Here is a 22,388-nt window from a genome sequence, read left to right as displayed (position 1 = left end):
TTACGCAGCCCTGATCTGTAGGGCACAACTTCCCAGCTCCAGCCAATCTGGTCTTGCCGTCTCCTTCCAAGAAGGTAGGTGCGGCGCAGTTGCCTTTAAGCGGCTCCTTCTGGACACCGCAGGGCAGCAGCAAGCAAGCATGGGCGACTTTTTTCTTACGTTGACCACAATACGCGGGGCCAGCTTTGCACGATCCCATTCAGCATCACACGTGTGCATCGGCCACTCACCTGTCCATCTGCCACAGACAGGCTTGGACAGGACCATTGAGTGGCCTTTACGGCAAAGAGCCTAAAGGGCTCACAGGAAACCTGGACCCAGCGCAATGGTAACAGCGCAGCAATACCTGTCATTGATCAAGGGGTATTCTGGGCCCGACATGGTGTTAAGTGATCCAGTTCGGTTAGCACTCTTAGAATTAACCCCCTTTTGCCTATCAGGAAATCGAAGACGGAGGGCATTAACGCCAGGGAGCAGGGAGTAAGGGGACACACAGAGGGGCTGAGGGGCTGGGCATTCTGAGCCCACGGATCTGCCCACAGGCCCCGGCTGCACGGGCACCAGGGCTGCTGCTCTGGAGGGGATGAGGAGCTCTGGGGAAAAGATGGAGCCTGACGTGGGTAAGATTTGGATATTTTCAGAAGAGATTTTCAGCCTGGAATGAGGGTGTAAGTGACTGAATCGGAGTGATGAGCCAGATAGCCCGGCTGCGGGAGCTCCCCTGTGGGGTGAGGGAGGAAGGCCTTGGGGGCGTGTGGCTGAGCAGAGGCGCTGGGTCGCCAGGAGCCGCCGCGGGTTTGGAAAGGGGGAGAAACGCAGCGCCCTGCACTGCAAGGGCACCGAGACGTGGTTGTGGTTCTTCCTGACCGTGACAGGCACAAATGGTGCTGATGGTGGAATGCACGGAGTTTGCCTTCAGAGAACTCCTGCTGTCTTTTAAAACCTGGGCCTCTCATTTAAACTTGGTGGCCTCAGGTGAATGGTCAGAAACAGTTTCTGATGAGGTTGCAGAGACTGTGCATGGCCTCTGATTGTGCACATCCTGTGATTGTGTATAGTCTCTGATTGTGGCCTCTGGCCTCTTTGTGGCCTCTGATTGTGTGGGTCTCTGTGTGTGGTCTCTGTGCAGCCTCTGATTGTGTGTGGTCTCTGATTGTGCTCAGTCTCGGATTGTGCGCGGCCTCTGATTGTGGGTTGTGTGAGTTTCCCAGGATTAAGTAGATGAGCCTCGTGCTGGAGCAGGTGTGCCTTGTGTTGGGCATGTGGATAAAGAAGTTTAACCCATCCCCTCTTTGAGAATGGCAGGGCAGTAACAAAGGCGGTTGATTTATACATGGCCATCCTCGTGAGGTGAGGACCTGAAAGGTTTACTGCTTTCCCGGAAAGCTGCTCTGGGCGTCACCATCACTGATCATGGACAGCAGCTCAGAAGCCCCCTTAAGGTGCAGGGAGGGACCGGCGCTGGTCCTGTCTGTGCCCAGGCTGCTGGTCACCCTGACGGCCAGGCGATGGCTGCCTGTGCACGAAGCTCGGGTCAGAGTGAATTTGGGCAGTGTCGGCTTTGATTTAGGTCAAGACTGATCAGTCTTCCTAAAATACTAGCCATGAAAGCTTTCATAGATTGTAGTTCTTTGGGAGATTTATATGTGGTTTTTAAAGCACAGGGCCCATGGCCAGTGTTGAATTACATTTTGTTCAGTGTAACTGACAGGACACTGGACCTGAGTCTCAGGCCTGCCACAGGGTTCAGGGAGCTTCAGAGAGGGAGATGTTTGTGCTCAAGTTTTCGCAGATGGGATGGGACATGGGCATGGGGCTGGAATGCTCTAACCTTCAATCTTCAGTCATCAGTATCACCTGTGCACACGCATATCGTTTTCAAAGATGGACAAGCTTTTGGGAAATATCTGAAGACTTTTCCAGTTTTGAAAGAAGCCGGGATGACACTGGAAACGTCAGGTGTCTTGGCTGCTGATCAGGTCCATCACCACGCACATGGTCCCTAACCTGGCCCACCTCTGATCATGCACAGCGGGTGACGAGGTCCATAACCTCACACTTCTGTGCACAGCAGGTGACCAGGTCCCTAACCTCAAAAGCTTCTGATTGGGTGCAGCTGGTGACCAGGTCTGTAACTTGGCATGGCTCTGATTGTGCAGAGCTGGTGACCAGGTCACTAACCACCCACACCTCTATTCATACCCAGCGGGTGACCGGGTCCATCACCTCACACCTCTGATTGTGCATAGCAGGTGACCAGGTCTGGAACCTTGCACACCTCTGATCGTGCACAACGGGCGACTAATTCCATGACCTCATGCCTCTCTGCATAGTTGGTGACCAGGTCCGTAACCTCACACCTCTGATCGTGCACAGCTGGTGGGCGCAGGACCCACTTCAGTGAGGGGCTGACTTCCCAGGTGTGAAGAGGGAATGCTGTGTGGCTCGCTAAGCCCCTCCATGCTTTGGGGGCTCCAGGCTGTGGCCGGCAAGTAGGAGGTGGTCCCAGGAGGCTGCTGTGTGTTGGGGATGGGAGGCAGCTGCAGGGTGGAAGTAGGATGATGATGTAGGGGGCCACTGTGGGGGGGTGGGACGGGAGGCAACTGCAAGTTGGAAGTAGGATGTTGTCCCAGGAGGCTGCTGTGTGTGGGGGAGGGAGGAGGCAACTGCAGGGTGGTGTGGTGGTCCCCGTGCCACTGATTTCAGGTTAAAATAGAATGTGGACCTCTTTTTACCATAGTTTTTAATTACTCCGCTAGTTTGTGTTGCTGTCTCTTGCTATGAAGTCCATAGTCTGATGTCTCTGTGGTCCCCATGTTTCCCTTCTGCTTGTGTTACCCGATCCTGTGGGTCAGCTGTGAGGAAACCACTCTCCACTCCTCATCTGGAGTGGTCTCAAGCTGGGTGTGCTGGTCTCCTTGTGGGCTAAAGTGTTCTTCTGTTACTGTTTTCTCTGTGTTTTGACCAAATTTAGCAGACTTGTGTATGATGCAAACACTTTAAAAAATGTCTTTTGCCTTTATGAAAAAAACGCCTGCATTGCTTTAAAATGAACCTTTCCTGTGTCTCCATCCTTCCCCATAGATTGCTCTGTGTTAGAAACTCAGTGGTGTGTGTGCTTCATGGCCTCATTCCATCAAGCACTGTAACCTCTGATCGCAAAAGTGACTACACTCAAGGCAAAAAACTTTGCAAATGTTGGAAATAATGAACAAAAACAATATATTGTTCTCTTGTGACCCTGAAATGGCTACTCTTAATATTTTGATGTAATTCTTTCAATTCTTTTTAAGTAAAGTTGCTTCTAACACAAGCACTTTGATTATATTGATCAAATTATATTCAGGAAATAAGGAGAAAGTAAAAAGAATATCCAGTTTGGGGCAAAAAGGAAGACGACATAGAAAGAGGCTGTAAAACTCCCTGCAACTTGAAAAGCTGGGTTGTGGTGGCTGTGGTTTTGTTTTTACTGTGAGAGACCACAGGATTCTTCTTGGCACTGAAGGGCAATAAGATAATACCCTGTGTGTGTTCTGGTGGCTGTATAAACCGAGCCGCATGTCCTCTTTCGAAGCAGAGAAAGCATGAGGTTTGAGGTAGTGGTTTGGTAACTCTTTGAAAGTCTGTTTGTAGGACTGCACTGCAGAGATTAGGTCAGTCTGAATTAGAATCGAATGATCTGTTCAGGCCTTGGGAGCTTTCTACACCGGGTGTACGCCTGTTCTGGATGTGGTGTAGAAGGAACAGGACTGGGAGGGTTTCTTGCTTCCCAGTCATAGAAATGCCTGCAATTATCACTGTTTGTTGTCTCTCGGGAAGCTATTTCGGGAAGGAAGTGTACGTTCCAAGGCTGTAGGTTGGCCTGTCGTCACCCTGGGGGTCTTGGTGTGGGTCACGGGAGCTGTGACTGCTCACGCGTGGAGCTCTGTCTGTCTCGCTGCCGTGCCGGTAGATAGCTGGTCACCAACACAGTGTGTGTCCCAGTGGCCTTTGAGAAGAATTCTCTGCATCATTTTTATACAAGGTCCTTTTTCCTTTCAATGTCAACATCGTGTCTTCTAGCTAAGCGATATGTTCTTGCAGAAACAGGAAGTGTGGCTTAAGTGAGAAATGAGGGAATTGATCCATAACTGCTATCAGTTTTTATACAGTTGAGCCATTGTAATTTATACATAAACATGTTAAATCTATGGAAGTGAGTCATGGTGCCAGACCCTCACAAATGCCGAATGTCTACGTGGGACCTCTCTTCTGTCGGGTCCACATCACAAGAAGAAAAGTCGCTCAAATGCAGCACGGAGTGGACGTGAATCTCCGAAAACTCCATGAATCAGAGCGACTGCTTTCCCAATTGCCGGTCTCCCCATTTGAGGTTGTGAGATTCCCGTTCTGAAGCTCCTTCAGTTTCCCAGCACCCATTTCACTCCTTCGTGGAGATAACAGACTCACACTGATACCTTGTTCTCAGATTTTCTTATTAGAAAAAGCACATATTTCACAAGAATTGTCCGGCTAACTCACTCCTTAGCCTGGGTAACCCACATACCACTTTTCTCTTTAAAATACTCACCTTTCAGAACTCTTGGTAAATTATTTAAGAATAGGAAGGTACCATGACTTTGGCCACAAGCAGTATTATGTATAATGTGCAAGTCAGTGCCTTGACAGCCATGGGTGCTAAAGACAAATTTTCTCAGAAGAGAAAAATGTAAGCGGTTCTTTACATGATCATTAATTTTGTTTTGCCTAAATAACATCTTGTCTTTGTACAGGGATACAGGACGTTGCTGAGTATTGACGGGGGCGAGTGGGTCCCACTGCCCCACAGTGTGATCCTGAATATTGACAGGGGTGAGTGGGTCCTGCTGCCCCACTGTGTGTGACAAGCCCTTTGTTTCTGGCCCGGAAATGTGCCGGCTCCGTCAGTGCATTGGGCTGGTGCTGGCTCCCTTTGTTAGTTTGCATGCGAGGCAAACTCTCACGCCTTTCACTCTTGTTGACATACAGATGCCAAAGCTTTGAACAAATTCTTACTAAATCAAACCCAGAAATATGTAAAAGGGATAAGAATACCATGAACACTTAGAGTTTGTTCTCATGATCTGTAGTTTTGCATTGCACATTTGGCTCATCATTCAAAAATCAATGTAATTCACCACATTAACAAAAAATAAAGCAGAAAACCCATTTATTTTATCCTCTCAGTGGACACTGAAAAACATCTGTTGAAATTTAATAGTCCTTATACGAATTTCCTACCACATCAGGAACAGTAGGGAACTTTCTCCATTTGATAAAGGCCACTCCTGAAAAACAAGAGCTGACCCCCCTCCTCGGTGGTGGCAGCCGGGAAGCTCTGCCCATAGTCGGGGTGTCGGGAGCATGGCCATTCTCCGTGGTTCAGGTTTGCATGGTGCGCACTGGGGCCCTCGTCCATGAAGTGAGTCAGGAGAACTAAAAGGCATAAAGACTTGGAAGCAGGGAGATGCTTGATGTACAGAAGACACAGGGCCTTATTTAGAATATTTTAGGAAATGTACAAACAACCAGAAACGGTGTGAATTTTGCAAGCATGCAAGATGGACACTTCGCAACAGATGTATACAGATGCCCAGTGGCCCGTGAAAGGTGCTCACCAGGGAGTCATTGGGTAAGTACAACTTAAACCCACAAGGTTCCCCTTCACAAGACTGGAGAAGGGAGGACAGTAGCAGGTGCTGGTGAAGATATGACAGACTGGATCTCAGACTGATGGAGACTTAAAATGGCACAGCCACTTCAGCAAACTGTGGCAGTTTCTTTAAAATGTGTACACTTACCATATGGCCCAGCAGGTACGCCGTAGACGTTCACCAAGGAGAGCTGAAAATGTGTGTCCTTGTAAAAGAATGCACATTATCTCCAGAGTAAATTGTCATAGCCAAGAACTGGAAACAACATAAATCTCTCTCATCTGGAGAAACATGAGCAAATTCTGATATATTCATACATTGTCCTAGTTCCCATCAGGAAAAACGTACAAAATACTGAAACCAAAACAGACAACGGGGATGAGTTCCAGGAGCCTTGAATTGAGCAAAAAGTGAACACCACGCCGTGGAGTCCATGTGACGATGGAGAATCTATGCGAGTCTCGGGTGACGGAAGAGCGCCAAGAACACTCCTCGAGAATGAACGGTGGCTGTCTCTTGAGGGCTGGGAGGGGACTTGTGGGAACTTTGACGCAAAAGATTTGATTAGGGTAATAAATTTCCATTTATCATAATGCGCCAAGTGAACTCAAGATCTGAACATTTCACTGTGTATACTTTGTACTCTCTCCCTTCCAAAAAAACAATGAAAAAATAATTACAAATGAGCACTGAACTCGATAGATTTTTCACAGTGGTATTAGATAGCAATTCTGAAAGCATTTCTGTATCTCCAGGCTTAAGCAAATAAGCTTAATAAATCAGTGAATATGTTGAGTGTTACAGGAGCCAGGTTTCTTTCTTGGTAAGAGAGGTAGAAATAAGAAAAGGCCAAAGCCTGGAATGGATCACGTGGGATTCGGTTGCAGCAGGAGGTACCAGTATAAGCTGCCGGCTCCCGACAGATGTAGACAGGGATAGAAGTGCCTGTGGATGGGTGTGCGTGCACATGCGTGTACATGCGTGTTGTGTGTTCTACTTGCTGGCAATGCCCAGCAGCACCCGGTGCCCACTCTTAGCTTCCAAACACGGTTCTTCACTAGAAGGAGCCCTGGTCTAAGGGCTGGGGAATCCGGTGTCAAATCTGGGACCAGTTGAGCAACAGAACAAACAATTGTAACTATGAATCATAACCCAAAAAGCCAGACTCCATGAGTACATATGGACATAGGTAAATGAATGCTGAAAGATAGAGTAATTATTTTTCAGTGAATATGGAAGATCTAATGATTTAGAAGGAATGACAGGAAATCAGTGGATGCTAAAACTAGTAGTGAAGAATTGATGGAAAACAGAATATGTACATAGTATCAGGGTGTCTCCTCCCAAATCTTAATTTCAACGCGAGAAGTAGCATCTTTGCTTTGGAGGCACGTAAGCACCACCTTCACTGAGTTGCCGATGTTAACATTGTCACACAGGACAGACTTCTGCGGTGTCCCTGCTAAAATGCATACTCTTGAGTCTAGTCCGGAAGATACCAAAATAAAGGACAAGCTGTGAAATAACTGACCTGTATTCTTTAACATTTCCAATTTCAAGAAACACAAAAGCTGAGAAACTTGGATTCTGGACGGGTAAAAATCACACGACAAATCAATTCATGATCCTGGATTGGATCGTAAAAGAGGAAGACAAAGTAAAAAAATTATGGAGACAGTTGACACCATTTGAAAGTGAACTTTGTATATGACAGTTAAATTTCCCGATCTTGAGGAAAATGAATGTGAGAGCATATCCTTGTGTTGAGGAAATACATTGAAACATTTAGGTATGGAAGGACATAGTATCTGAAATTTATTTCCATTTGACTTAGAAAATTCATGGGGGAGGGTGGAAAGCAGTGATGTAAGATAGGAGCAGTTGGGCCTAAGTTGAGCCTGGTAAGTTATGTGGGAATTCGCTACGCTGGTCTTGCAGATTTTCTGTGTGTTTGAAATTACATCCAAAAAGTTTAAAACGGAGAATATGCAAAACAAAAAGCGATTTGTGGAAGTGAGTGGACTGTCACCTCATTGATCCCTTCAGTTTTTGGCCATGAGCCAAGTCAGTCACATAGTGGTTTTTGACCTGGGAATTAGAAGTAGTGGCCAGATGACCAGGCTCTTTAGTTAGGGAGAGAAGTGTGCACAAAGGCTGACCAAGACCAAGCAGTGTGATGAGCTGCTTGTGGGCGTGATGCTGAGGGTCTTGGTCCTGTCTCAGGTGGCAGCTTGGGGGGTTTAAGCCAGAAAGCCACGTCCTGCAGGGGCCTTTGAAAACAGTATGCTGAGAATAGATAGGGCTCAAGGACAGTATCTCCAATTGAATTTTTAATGAACTCCCGTAGACGCCAAGAAGGCAGGCAGATAAGGAAGAGCATAGAAACAAGGAACTGAGTAGAAGGTTACATGTGGGAAAAGAAAGTTTGTTTTGCATTGCATTCTTTCTGCTGACGTGGGGTTTATGGAGTATAAATAAAGTGAGGCGGAGGCTCTGAGTGCGGCTGCCATGTTCTCTGTGTGTCTCTGTCTTTTGTGTGTTCTTTCATTCTCCACCACCCCCGGCACGGACCCCAACAACGTCCGATTCCCTTTCATGGGATTATTCTCGCAGCTTCAGAGAAAACTGCCCCAACCTGTCTTCACTCACGCTGGCCATTTTTGGTGGTGTTTTTATTCTGCTAACACCGTTCTCACTGACAGTTTAGGGCCTTTGAACGGATTTTTGCCTGTGTCTCGAAGATTCTCGTCTTGACAGCTGGTATGTTTCATTTCTGTTGTTCTGATTCTGTGTTAAGAGGGTTCTTCCCTGGCTTCACAGTTTGGAGTTGCTGCTGCATCTGTCTCTGCTTTAATTCTCTAGCCCATCTATCACTTGTCTCATCCCTTAAGAAGTGGCCTGCGTGAGATGCCATGAGACTGTCTGCCTTATCACCACTGCGACCCCAACCCGTAGGGACTTACAGAGAAGGCATTCAGTGAATGTGTGGAATTAATGTAATGGGTTAATAGCCACAAAATGTGTTAATGGTTGTTTTAGTCTCTTTTCACGCTGCTGATAAAGACATGCCCGGGACAGGGAAGAAAAAGATTTAGTTGGCCTTGCAGTTCCACATGGTGGGGAGGCCTCAGAATCATGGTGGGAAGCGAAAGGCACTTCTTACATGTCAGCAGCAAGAGAAAACGAGGTAGAAGCAAAAGCGGAAACCCCTGATAAACCATGAGATCTCATGAGATTTATTCACTATCACAAGAATAGCACAGGAAAGATGGGCCTCAGTGATTCAATTACCTCTCCCTAGGTCGCTCCCACAACACATGGGAATTCTGGGAGGTACAATTCAAGTTGAAATTTGGGTGGGGACACAGCCATACCTTATCCATAGCCAACACAGTCCTGGCCCATGGCTGGTATTGAGCTGAGCTGTGACTGTGGCTGTGTGAGTTGGGGTGCGAGGCGTGTGCACGCCTCTCCGTGGTACAGTGAAAGGGATTTGGAGGCTCAAACGTGTGACCTACAAAGAATCTCCAAAGATCAAGGTCCATTCACCCTAAAAAGAAAAATCTCAGCGCAGTTTACAGCCAGTGTTTGCTTGTGGACATGGATTCTGCAGTAATAAAATGAATAATTAAAATCTGTGAATAAATTTTAATGTCTTTACTGGAATTGTAAACACTGATTTTCTTTCCTCACCTACCCATCTGTTGGTGAGTTTGAGAAGGTGGATGAACCGTGCTGCGGGGACAGAGAGGAGGGTACAGCTTGGCCTCTGGGACCTCAGCTGAGCCCTGAGTGACTGAGCTCTCTCCGTTTCAGACGTCCACACGGAAGCTGTCCAGGCAGCTCTGGCCAAACACAAAGAGTGGAAGATGGCGGTGCCTATGCCTTCCAAACGCAGGTCCCTGGTTGTGCAGACCTCCATGGATGCCTACACCCCTCCAGGTAAGGGACACGCTACCTGACACTGCCTCCTGAACATGCTGGGCGCCTCAGAATTGACCACTGGCTCAGCATTCGGGTTTTTGCCTTCAAAATCATGGTGCAGAAATGCAGATTTTGTGAACCAGAATTCCAAAAACAGTGTATGAGTTAAACGTGGAAGGAAAAGTAACATTATGTATCTGTATAAATACACGTTTTTAACTTTTCATCAAGACTCGTGCATATGATACATACCAGTAAAATCTCACACAGTTTTATTCATTTAATTCCTTGTATGGAAAAGGGAAGAGTTTGTTGTAGCCCTCTGGGTGGAATTGGACTTTTCTTCTGATTAGGCTGGTGCATGCGTGTTCTCAAATCTTCAGATACGTGTGCTGTATTGTTGGATTGTTTTAGAACAAGCGAATTGGACAGTTTAGGCAGCTACCCGAATCAGGTCATAAACTTTGCCTGCAAGGTGCCAGCTGGTATTTTAGTTCCTGCAGGCCATAAGGTCTCTCACAACCACTGAACTCTGCCCTCAGCCATGGGTGATAGCAAGTGCCTATGGCTGAGTACCAATAAAACTATATTTACAAGCACAGTGAACCAGATTTGATGCACAGACCTGCCAACCCCTTATCTAAATTACTGAAGGTAATAGCCAATTTATATTTCTGCTATATAATACCGCTTTTCTTTAATCTTGAATTTTACATAACTACCCAAATTCTCTATTTTCTCTACCCAAATAATTATAAACTACATTTCATGATCTTCACACCCAAGGAAAGCAGAAAGTTTAGTTATCCGGATACTTGTTAGAGACACAGATTGAACCTACGTTATTTGGTGTTTAGTTTCTGTGATTTTGATTCCAACATTATTCATGTCATTGTTACAAGCTTGTCTTCTCAAAGGACTTGAATCACCTTACATCCCACGTTGAAGCTACATATCACTTTAAATGACACCGTGTTTTTCCTCCAATACAAGAGAAACTTAAGGTACAATATGAATAGTTGAAAATGTACAACATTTTGGGGAGTATTTTTACTTTTGAAGTTTAGCTTAGACTTGGGAAGCAGTGAGACAGAAGGATGTGCTTCAGATCAGAGCTGAGATCAAGCGTATGTCCACATTACAACAAGCAGCTCCTGAGTTTCACCTTTATGTACCTTTACAAATGAAGGTAGTGGAATTTATAGGACAGAACTTAGAGTGCATCATTTTGGGTTTTCGTTGCTTTTTGTTTTGAGACAAGGTCTTGCTCTGTCACCAAGGTTGGAATTCAGCATCATAATGGCAGCTCTTGGCTCACTGCAGCTGTGACCACCTGGGCTCAAGCGGTCCTCCGACTTCAGCCTCAAGCAGCTGGGACCACAGGTGCTCACCACCACACCCAGCTAAGTTTTAAGTTTTTGTAGAGACAGGGTGTTCCTATGTTGTTCTTGTTTTTCATTTACACATAAAGTGTTCTTCATCTAAAGAGCGCAATGCCAGCAGGCAAGGGAGTGAATGCCATGCTAGCAAGGTTGTTGGCAAAGGAGCCCTTTCTGCCTACGTGCTCCCTTGGACTCCTCCCTTTCTTTATTTTAATATTAAGTCACAGCACATGATTAAGGGCTGGGCACGGTAGCTCATGCCTATAACTCCAGCACTGTGGGAGTCCAGTGCAGGTGTATGGCTTGAGCCCAAGGGTTCAAGGCCAGCCTGAAAAACATGGCAAAATGTACAGAAATGCCTTTTGTACATCTTGTCTCCACCAAAAGCACAAAAAATTAGCTGAGCCTGGTGGTGTACACCTGTAGTCCCAGCTACTTGGGAGGCTGAGGTGGGAGAATCACTTGAGCCCGGGAGGCAGAGGTTGCTGTCAGCTGAGATGCCACCACTGCACTCCAGCCGGGGCAACAGAGCAAGACTCCCATCTCAATTAGAAAAATATAACAATAAGGTCGGGCGCAGTGGCTCAAGCCTGTAATCCTAGCACTTTGGGAGGCCGAGACGGGTGGATCACGAGGTCAGGAGATCGAGACCATCCTGGCTAACACGGTAAAACCCCGTCTCTACTAAAAAATACAAAAAACTAGCTGGACGAGGTGGCGGGCGCCTGTAGTCTCAGCTACACAGGAGGCTGAGGCAGGAGAATGGCGTAAACCCGGGAGGCGGAGCTTGCAGTGAGCTGAGATCCGGCCACTGCACTCCAACCTGAGCAACAGAGAAAGACTCCGTCTCAAAAAAAAAAAAAAGAAAAGAAAAATAAATAGAGAGTCTTTAGAAAGGATTAGGCCAGGCGTGGTGGCTCATGCCTGTAACCTCAGCACTTTGGGAAGCCAAGGCAGGCAGATTGCTTGAGTCCTGGCGTTTGAGACTAGCCTGGGCAACATTCCAAAGCTCTTCCCTACAAAAAATACAGAAATCAGCCGGGCATGGTGGTGTGTGCCTGTGGTCCCAGCTGCTCAGGAGGCTGGGGTGGGAGAATCACCTGGGCCAGGGGAGGTTGAGGCTGCGGTGAGCCGTGATCATGCCACTGCACTCCAGCCTGGGCAACAGAGCTAGACCCTATCTCAAAAAATAATATGCTTAATCCTGTTTCTTTAGTTTATGGTTATAATTTGCAAAAACTTATGGTAAAAAAATTGCATTTGTATGTGTTCTTTGTGTAACTAACAACATGGACGTAAAAGGATAAACCACTTGAAATATTTTAAACCAAATTTTTGGCACTAACCAGTATGTAAGGCAACGGGCATTTTTCTTCACCACTTTTTATAAGATAAATTACTTTGAAATGGAAGAAGCAGTGCGGTTATTTGCTTATTTCTCGTATTGAATCCAACCGCTAAGAAATGTTACTGGGTCATGCGTGATGAATAACCTCACTGTACAGATGTCTACAAAATATAAAAGAATACTATTTGAAATGTTATTTTTGTGAAATATTTGGATTTGACTAACATTTTTATATAAACCATAAAGCATCCTTTGTAAATTTCCATCAGGAGTCCTCTTGTTATCACATGGGGCAGTTTTGTAAAATCATAAATGTCAATATCATAAAAATTTTTTACTCCCACCCTATATTGTGCTTAGCGATAGTTTGCATGTTTATTGCCGTACTTACTCGATCAAAATCTTAGCTGCATTTCCTACCTACTTTTCTTAGTTGTTGGTAACAGTGGTAAGATCTTACTGAGTTTCATTGCCCTTCAGAGAATGTTCTTGAAGTTTATCTTCTATGAAATGACGGACTGCTGACCTGGATTATAGTTTCTGGAGAAACACTCATTAGGATTGTCGCAACACTAATATTCTTTGGGTGAAACTTGCCTTTAGTTTTCAAATGTAAAGATATAAGAATCATTTGCCAAAATTTCTAGCCATGATCAGAGAACAGGGACCCAAATCACACATCTGCCGTAAACAACTGTAAAACTGCACAAACCGAATGAGGTGGCTGTTTTTAGTCTGTGACAAGAGCTGTGCCAGCCAGAACCTGAGGGCGAGGGCAGGAGAATGAATGAGACGCACCCACAGTACACTTGCCCTCTGGAGAACACCTGCAGACTGTGGCGCCGAGAGCTCAGGTGTGGGTGGAGCAGGGCCATCCTATCAAGTCCAGAATGCAGAGCTCGGAAGGAGCTCAGGTGTGAGCGGATCATGGCCACCCTACCACATCCAGGAGGGGGAGATCGGAGTGGGTGCAGGATTGGAGCTCTCCACAGATCCACACCAGCAGCGAATCAATCCAAGCCTGCCCATGTCACAATGACCCAGCAGTGCCTGTGCTACCTACTAAAACAAGAGCTGGAAACCTTCAGAGGAAGGTTAGGGATCCTGAGTGTGCTCAACATGTTACCTACAATGTGTAATACTCAGCAAATAATCACTGCATACACAGAGAAACAGGAGGTAGAATCTGTGGTCAAGAAAGAGGCAGTAAAAAGTGCACACCCATGCAGGATGGTCTCTGTCACTCACCACATGCGGCGGCTGAGCACATGAAGTGCGCCCGGTCTGAAGTGGATTTGCTGCGTGAAAGACATGCCAGTTAATATAAAAAATAGAAAATATTGTATTTGTATTTTTTTTTTTTTTGAGATGGAGTCTCGCTCTGTTGCCCAGGCTAGAGTGCAGTGGCGCGATCTCGGCTCACTGCAATCTCTGCCTCCCGGGTTCATGCCATTCTCCTGCCTCAGCCTCCCAAGTAGCTGCCCGCTGCCACGTCTGGCTAATTTTTTGTATTTTTAGTAGAGACGGGGTTTCACCGTGTTAGCCAGAATGGTCTCGATCTCCTGATCTCGTGATCCACCCGCCTCAGCCTCCCAAAGTGCTGGGATTACAGATGTGAGCCACCTCACCCGGCCTATTTGTATTTCTTATTGAAAGTATAGTATGAGCATTTTGAGTTAAAAATATACTAGTAAAATTAATTGTACCTGTTTATATATTTATATGAGGCTACAAGGAAGGTTTCAAGTTCTATAACAGGACTCTCATAATTCTGTTGGAAAGTGCCTGTCTAGATGTCTGATCCAGCAGAAGACCGAGTTTTTAAATCTACAATTATAAATATTTAGGGAATCAAATTACAATGTGTCAAAGAACGAAAATATTTTAATTCTTGGGCCAGAGGAAGGGAAGACACTTTTTACTATAATGGAGTTGGGGAATTTCAGGTTCCGTACACGATAATCTTGAGAATTGTCACTCCCTCCTCACAGGTAAAAAGCTGAGCAAACTGAAAAATCAGCAGTTCTTCTTAAACGTGCAAGAGACGTGAGGTCACAGGCAAGCCACTGTCCCCAGATTGGCTGGACAGGTAAAGCGGAGAATTACCATACACTGGAGCACAATGCTCCAAGGAACCCACGCTGGGATTGGAAAACCTGAACTGGAATTGACAAATTGCTGCAGTGAGGTGTGGCCACATCTGAGAGTTAAAACCTCCGGGAGGCCTGTGCATATGGGTCTCATGCTTTTGTGAGTTGTATCATCAGAAGCTCAACCAGGTTCTTGAAGTAAACATCAGAGAAAAATCACCTCATACTTACTACAGGGGAAAGAGAATAGGAATCATTTTTCAATATGTAGGTGCACTCTTCACTAGGTCTACCTTCCAGAGAAGCTTGTTAACTAGAGACTAACCAGGTGGGATTTTATCAGAGCCTTCTGACCTGGTGGAAAGGGAAATACCCAACTCCAACCTCCAGAACTGAAAAGCAAAAAAGAACAGAGTATCCAAGCACTATGGGACTTCCACAGAGGCATAAAATATGCATAACGGTAATACAAGGGGGAAGAAAGAGGAACAGAAGAACTATTTGTAACAGTAATAGCTGAATTTCCTCAGATTGATGCCAGACACCAAACCATAGATCCAGGAAGCTCAAGAAACACCAAGAAGGATAAATGTAAAAACGACGACGACAAAAACAAAACAAAAATAAACTCTACTTGGGCATAAAATATTCAAACTATGGTGAATCAAAGATTAAAAAGCAAACCGGAGTAATCTCCTTCCCTATGGAAGATCAAAGATAAGAATTATATTCAACTTCCCCTCAAACACCATGAAAGCAAGAAGTGGAGTGAAGTATTTAAACTATTGAGAGGAAAAAAATTCCATTAACCTAGAAGTCTATACTCTGTGAAATTATCTTTCAAAAGTGAAGAAAAAGTAAAGACCTTCTCCGACAAAAATTGCAAAATTTGTTGCCAGTAGACCTGCCTTGCAAAAAATGTTCAAAGTTCTTTAGAGAAAATAGTAGAGGTCAGTAACTCAGCTGTGCACAAAGAAAGGAAGAGCACAGTCTGTTTACAGGGCTCACACCTGTCATCCTAACACTCTGGGAGGCAAAGATGGGAGTACAGCTGGAGGCCGCTTAGTTGAGACCAGCCTGGGCAACGTAGTGAGACTCTGTCTCATTAAAAAAAAGCCAAACGTGGTGGCCAACACCTATAGTGCCAGCTACTTTGAGAGGCTGAGATGGGTCACTTCTTGAGCCCAGGATCCCGTTCAAGGCTGTGGTGAGCTATAATGATGCTGCTCCACTCCAGCCTGGGCAACAGAGAAAGACCTTGTCTGTTTAAAAAAATAAATAGAAAAACAAAAAGCATTAAAGAAGAAATAGTGAAGGTAGAAGAAAATCTTTCATTTTTCTTAATAGATCTAACATAACAGTTCATTCATAATAGTGACAGTAAATATGTCATATACACACACTTAAATATAAGTGAAATGAATGAGAGCAGTGATACCCAAGGGATGGGACAGAGCAATTAGGAATTAGGATTATTTTGTTATTATAGTGTGCTTGCATTATCAAGAAACCAGTGTAGTGTCGTTTGAAAGTGGACTTGGGTTACTTGTAAATTTATATTGCAAATTCCAAGGCAGCCATTTAAAAAAAAAAAAAAAAGAACTGATATGCTAAGAAAATAAATAATAGAAAATGCTCTCAATTAAGACCACAAGGAAAAAAAAGTGAAAGACAAAAACAAAGAACAAGGGCAACAAATAGAAAATAGTAACAAATATGGTAGATGTTAATTCAACTGTATATCATTACTTTCAATGTCAGTCCAAATGCGCCGAACTATATATTGTCTATAAGAAATCCACTTTAGATATAAAGACCTACATATAGATCAACAGTAAAGGGATGGAAAAAGATATAAATGTTAACACTAATTTTTTGGTGTGCAATGGCCTGATCTCATCTCACTGCAACCTCTGCCTCCCAGGTTCAAGTGATTCTCCCTCAGCCTCCCGAGTAGCTGGGATTACAGGCATTTGTCGTCATGCCCGGGTAATTTTTTTTTTTTTTTTTCTATTTTGGTACAGACGGGATTTCACCATGTTGGCCAGGCCGGTCTTGAACTCCTGACCTCAGGTGATCATCCCGCCTTGGCCTCCTAAAGTGCTGGGATTACAGGCATGAGCCACCGTACCCGGCCAACACTCATTTTGAAAAATGGAAGTGGTGATATTAATTTCAGACAGAGTTGGCTTTACATCAAGGAAAGTTACCAGAGATGATTATTACGTAATAAAGGGGTCAATTCTCCAAGAAGATGTAACAATCCTGAAATGTATTTTTGCTAACAAAGCATCAGAATGCCAAAGCAAAAACCGATACACTTCAAGGAGAAGTAATTAACCCACTAGTATAGTTGCAGAGGTTAACACCCCTTTATCAGAAATGGACCAATTCAGTAGCCAGAAAATCAGGACAAAATTGAAATCGGCATCCTCAGTCAACTGTATATAACTGACGTTTATAGACTATTTCCTCCAACAACAACAGAATACAGAACATTCACCAAGACATACCATGTTGTGGTCCATAAAAAACACCTTAACAAATTTAAAAGAATAGGAATCAAACAAGTGTGTTCTCAACCACAGTAAAGTAGAAATCAATAATAGATGACTGGAAAATATATTAGGATATTAAACAATACACTTATACATAACACATTGTTCAAGGAAAAAATCTGAAGATTTCTTCGAATTTTTGAAGTAAATGAAAATGAAAACTTCTTAAAATTTGTGAGCTGCAATGACAGTAATGTTTATAGGGAAATTTATAGATTTAAATGCATACGTTAAAAAAAACAAGATCTAAAATTAATCAGCTTCCACCTTCGAAAACGAGAAAAACAACATCAAATTAAATTCTAAGCAGGAGACAAATAATGAAAGAGCAGAAATCAATACGTTGAAAACAGAATATCAGTAGAGAAAAATCAATGAAACCAAAACCTGGTTCTTTGAGAGAAAATCTGTCAGCCTCTAACAAGAAAAAGAAATACAGCAGATAAATTACCAATATCAGAAATGAAATAAGGAACATAACTACAGATCCCATGGACATTAAAAGGATAATAAATATTATGAACAACTCTATGGCCACAAATTTGATAACGTGGATGAAATGAACCAATTTCTTTAAAGACAGAATCTGCCAAAATTTGAACAAGAAGAAACGATCTGTATGGACCTGTATCTGTTAAATTGAATCAGTGGTTAATAACTTTTCAAAACAGGAAGTGCCAGGCCCAGGTGGGTTCACTGGTGAATTCTACCAAACATCTAAGAAGAAATTATACCAATTATCTACAATCTCTTTCAGAACATAGAGGCTGAGGAATACTTCTTAACTCATTCTATAGAGCCAGCATCATTTTAATACCAAATACCATTTTAATAACAAAATATTACAAGAAAACTACAGAACATCTCTCATGAACATAGATGCAGTAATCTTCAATAAAATATTAGCAAATTAAATCTAACAAAAATTGTGCACTAAAACCACATGGAATTTCACATATCCAAAGCTGGTTTAACATTGAAAAGCCAATTAACGTAATTCATCACATTAATGGGTCAAAGACTAACAGATGCCTCATCTAAGAAGATATAGAGATGGCATCGATGTATGAAATCATGCTTCACATCATGTGTCATAGAGAAATGCAGATGAAAGCAACAGTAAGATATCACTACACCAGAATCCAGAACACTATCAACACCAAAGCCTGTGAAGATGTGGAGCTGTGGGAATTCTCTCTCATTCATTGCGGGTCTTAATGCAAAATAGAACAGCCTTTAGGAAGACAGATTGGTGGTTTCTTACAAAACTAAATATACTCTTACCATATGATAAAGCAATTACACTCCTTGGCATTTGCTCAAAGGAGTTGAAAACTTATGTCTACACAAAAAGCCTGCAAGTAGATATTTAGAGCAGCCTTATTCATAGTTGTCAAAACTTGGAAGCAACCAAAATGCCCCTCAGTAGGTGAATGTATAAGTGAGCTGTGGTACATCCAGACAATGGGATATTATATGAGGCTGAAAATGAATGAGCTATCCATAAAAAGACACGGAGGAAACTTAAAGGGCATATTGCTAAGTGAAAGAAGCAATCTGAAAAGGTTGTTGTATGATTCCAGCTTTACAACATCCTAGAAAAGGCAAGACTATGGAGACTGTAAAGAAGATCAGTGGTTGCCAGGGGCCGGGGGGAGGCAGGGATGAATAGGCAGAGCAGGAGAATTTTTAGTATCATGTGATCTCTGTATGATACTGTAATGGTGGATACATGTTATACATTTGTCCAGAGCCATATATTGTACAACACCAAGAATGAACCCTGATGTGAATGATGGAGTTGGAGTGGTAATGATGTTTTGCTGTAGAAGTATCAGTTGTGACAAATGTACCAGTCTGGTAGGCAATATCGATGACAGGAGATGCTGTGCATATATAGGGAATACATGAGACATCACTATAAAGCTGGAAAATATGACACTGAGATGAAGTTGCGCTGATAGGCTTAACAGGTTGGAGAAGGAAGAGGAAGTCTGTGGGCTCGAAGGCAGATGAAAAGGAATTAACCAAAGTAAAGCCCAGAGAAACAAAATGAAAGGAAAGCCAACAGAACCTCAAGATCCTGTGATATGTCAATATACTTGTAATACAAGAAGGAAAAGAGAGAGAAGAGCAGGGACCTTTGAAAAAAGGAGTCAGAGTTTTCTCAGATTGATGTCCAACACCTGTGTCCGGCCCCGAGAAGTTCAGTGAATTCCAAGCAGAACAAGTATGACAAGAATCACATCCAAGTTCATGATAGCCAAAGTACTGAAATCCCAAGATTAAGAGGAGATCCTGAAAGGACTCAGAAGAAAAAGAGAAGTTACACACCAGAGAAGCATTTGAACAACGCGTGACTTCTGTGAAGATACAGTGGAGACCAGAAGACCATGGAAAGACATTTTTTAAAGCACTAAAAGCAGGAGAAAGGCCTGTCAACTCATATCCAGGGAAAATCTCCTTTATAAACAGGGGTGAAACAACACATTCCCAAATATGAAAGCTGAGAGAATGTGTTATCAGCAGAAATACACTATAAACGTGCTAAAGAATGTACTTGGCTGATTGCAAAGGATATCAGATGAAAGGTTAGCTCTACGAAAAAGAACCCTAGAAATCATAACAGTGCACTCTAAATTTTCTAGAAAATAATATCATAGAATATTTTAGTCTATGATTTTATGGTTTTTGGTTTTTTTATGATCTTATAATTTTATGATATAAAATCATACAATGTACACAATTCTCTATGCCTCCTTTACCTGTTTTGAAGTCCTTGCTGTACCATGTACCAGTAGTTTATTCCTTATTATTTATTTATATTCTATTTGATAGATATGACACATTCTGTTTATTCATTTACCAGTTGGTTGTTTCCAGTATTAAGCTGTCGTCGACATTTATGTATATATCTTTGTGTATGCATATAATTTCCTTTATCTTAAGTGGATGCCAAGTAGCATGATTGACTCTTATTGTAAGTTTAGGTTTAGCTTTTTAAAAACTGCCAAATTATTTACAAAATAACTGCACCATTTCACACTTCCACCAGCAGCATATGTGCATTCCAGTTTCTCCACATCATCACCAGCAATAGTTACTGTTATTTTTATTTCTGCCATTCTAATTGATGTGAAATGGTATATCATTGTGTATTTACTTTGCAACAATGAATGATGCTAAGCATTTTTAACGTGCTTATTAGCTTTTAATGTGCTAATTCCTATTCATAGCCATTTGTATATGTTGGCAAAATGTTCAGATTTTTTGCTCAGGTTTTAAATGTGTTGGTTGTCGTCTTATGGGTTACAGGTGCCTTATGTAATCTGAATATAAGAGTTTTACAGATGTAACGTTTCTCAGTGAAAGAACAATCTATTATGTAGCAGACAGAACAAAGCCCTTCCCCCAAGATACCCAGGTCCTATTCCTCAGAACTTATGAACCTGTTGTCTGAAGTGGTTAAAAGGGATTTTGCAGCTGATTAATTCGATTAATTTAAGATCTTGAGATGGGACCTTTATCCTGGTTTAAGTAGGTAGACCCACTGTAATCAAGAAGGTCCTTACAAGAGAAAAGAACTGGAGACTGGAGTGATGCACTTTAAAGATGAAGAGGGGCCAGGAGTCAGGGACACATGTGGCCTCTAGAAGTTGGGAAAGGTAAAGAAATGGATTCTCATTTGAAGCCTCCAGAAGGAATGTAGTTCTGCTGACACTTAGATTTTACACTTCTGACTTCTCCATCAATAGGATAATAGATTCGTGTCTTGTTATAAGCCACTAAGATCAAAGTAATTTGTTACATTAGCTATAGGGAGATAATCATCTTTTAAAACTTACTAGTTTTCTATTTTAATGAAGTCTATTTCACTAATTTCTATGGATTGTGTTTTTGGAAGTTTTAGTAGTCTCATGGTCTTACTGTTCTTTCATTTTGGTCTGTGACTCATTTGGAGTTAATTTTTGTGTGTGCAGTAGCGATCTAAGTGGGATTTTTGTTTGTTTTGGTTTGGTTTGGGGGACTTTTTCCCCCACGGTTTTTCTTTTTGGTGTGTGGGTACTCAGTTGCCGCAGCAACATTTGTTGAAAAAACAAACTACCTTTCTCTTACTGAATTGTCTTGAGACCTTTGTCAAAAATAAATTAACCATAAATACAAGGCTTTATTTCTCAATTTAATTCTGTTCCTTTGATGTATGTGTCTATTTTTGTGCTAATACCACTGCCTTAAAAACTATGACTTTATGTAAAGTTTTGAAATCAGATAGTGAAGTCTTCCAACATTGTTTCCCGTTTTTAAATTTATTTTGGCTATTGTAGGTCCTTTGTATTTCCAGATAAAATTGAGAATAAGCTTTCCATTTCACACACAGCCTTCTGGGATTTTATTAGGCAGTGCCTTGAATTAATGGAACAGTTTGGGAAGAATTGTCTTGATAATGCTGAGTTTTCCAATTCACGATCTTGAATCTATCTCCATTTATTTAGTTTCCATTTATTTGGATCCTTAATGTCTCTCAGTAATGTTTTATAGTTGCCATTGTACACATTCTGCACCTTTTTGTTAGAAGTTCAGCTGAGTGTCTTCTGCTTTTGAGGCTATTGTGAATGGAACGATTTTCTTTATTTTCAGGTTATTTCTAGTATATGTATATCTTTATCTTGTGTCCTATGATCCCATCAAACTTTGTTTTAGTAATGCAAAACATGTTTGGTGTACTTCTTGCCATTTTCTACATCCCAAGGTGATGTCATCTATGAATAAAGACACTTTTATTCCTTCCTTTCTAATCTGGATGTCTTCATTACTAAACTTGTTAATTTATTTCACCAGCTAGAACCTGCCAGATAACGTTGAATAAAAGTGGCAAGAGGGGACATCTTTGTCTTGTTCTCCATCTTAGGGAAAACGCATTCTAGTGTTTACCATTAAATACAATGTTAGCTGTGGCTTTTCACGAATGTACTTTAGCAGGTTGAGGAAATTGCCTTCTATTCCTGGTTTGTTCAGTTTCATTCTCTTGAATTTGTCAGTACTTCTCTATGTCTCCTAAGGTTAACATGCGGTTCTACTCCGTAATTCTATATGGTGTATGACATTAATTCAGTTTTGAATGTTAAATCAACCTGACTTCCTGTCCCCATGGTGTGTAATTCTAGTCACCACTGGTCATGCTGTATCATCCATTTCATATGCTGCTTGCTTGGTTTGCTGCTATTCTGTCGAGTGTCTATATCACATTATTCTGCAGGTTTCTTGGAAAAGGTAGGTGGGAGTGAGGAATGAAAGATTGGAAAGGGTTGTGAGAAGACGTTCTGGGGAGATGGTTGTGCTGCATATGGACACCTGGTTGTGTACCTTTCTCAAAAGTCTCAAGGCTGTGTCAGTTTTACTTTTTCTTTTATATA

At 42.7% G+C, this 22,388-nt stretch overlaps 1 protein-coding gene across 1 annotated transcript in view; it reads left to right on the top strand.

Annotated features, from left to right (window-relative positions):
* The window catches only part of LOC139363249 (disco-interacting protein 2 homolog C-like), a 168,341-nt gene that overhangs the window by 139,710 nt on the left and 6,243 nt on the right, over nt 1-22,388 (top strand). The window contains exon 3 of the mRNA XM_071096137.1: nt 9,489-9,614. Within this exon, the coding sequence (XP_070952238.1) occupies nt 9,489-9,614 (126 nt within the window). The remainder of the gene's footprint in view (nt 1-9,488; nt 9,615-22,388) is intronic.

This window comes from Macaca nemestrina, chromosome 5, assembly GCF_043159975.1.
Source record: "Macaca nemestrina isolate mMacNem1 chromosome 5, mMacNem.hap1, whole genome shotgun sequence".
In the NCBI taxonomy this organism is placed as follows: domain Eukaryota; kingdom Metazoa; phylum Chordata; class Mammalia; order Primates; family Cercopithecidae; genus Macaca; species Macaca nemestrina.
This window is presented reverse-complemented; position numbering and strand designations above follow the sequence as displayed.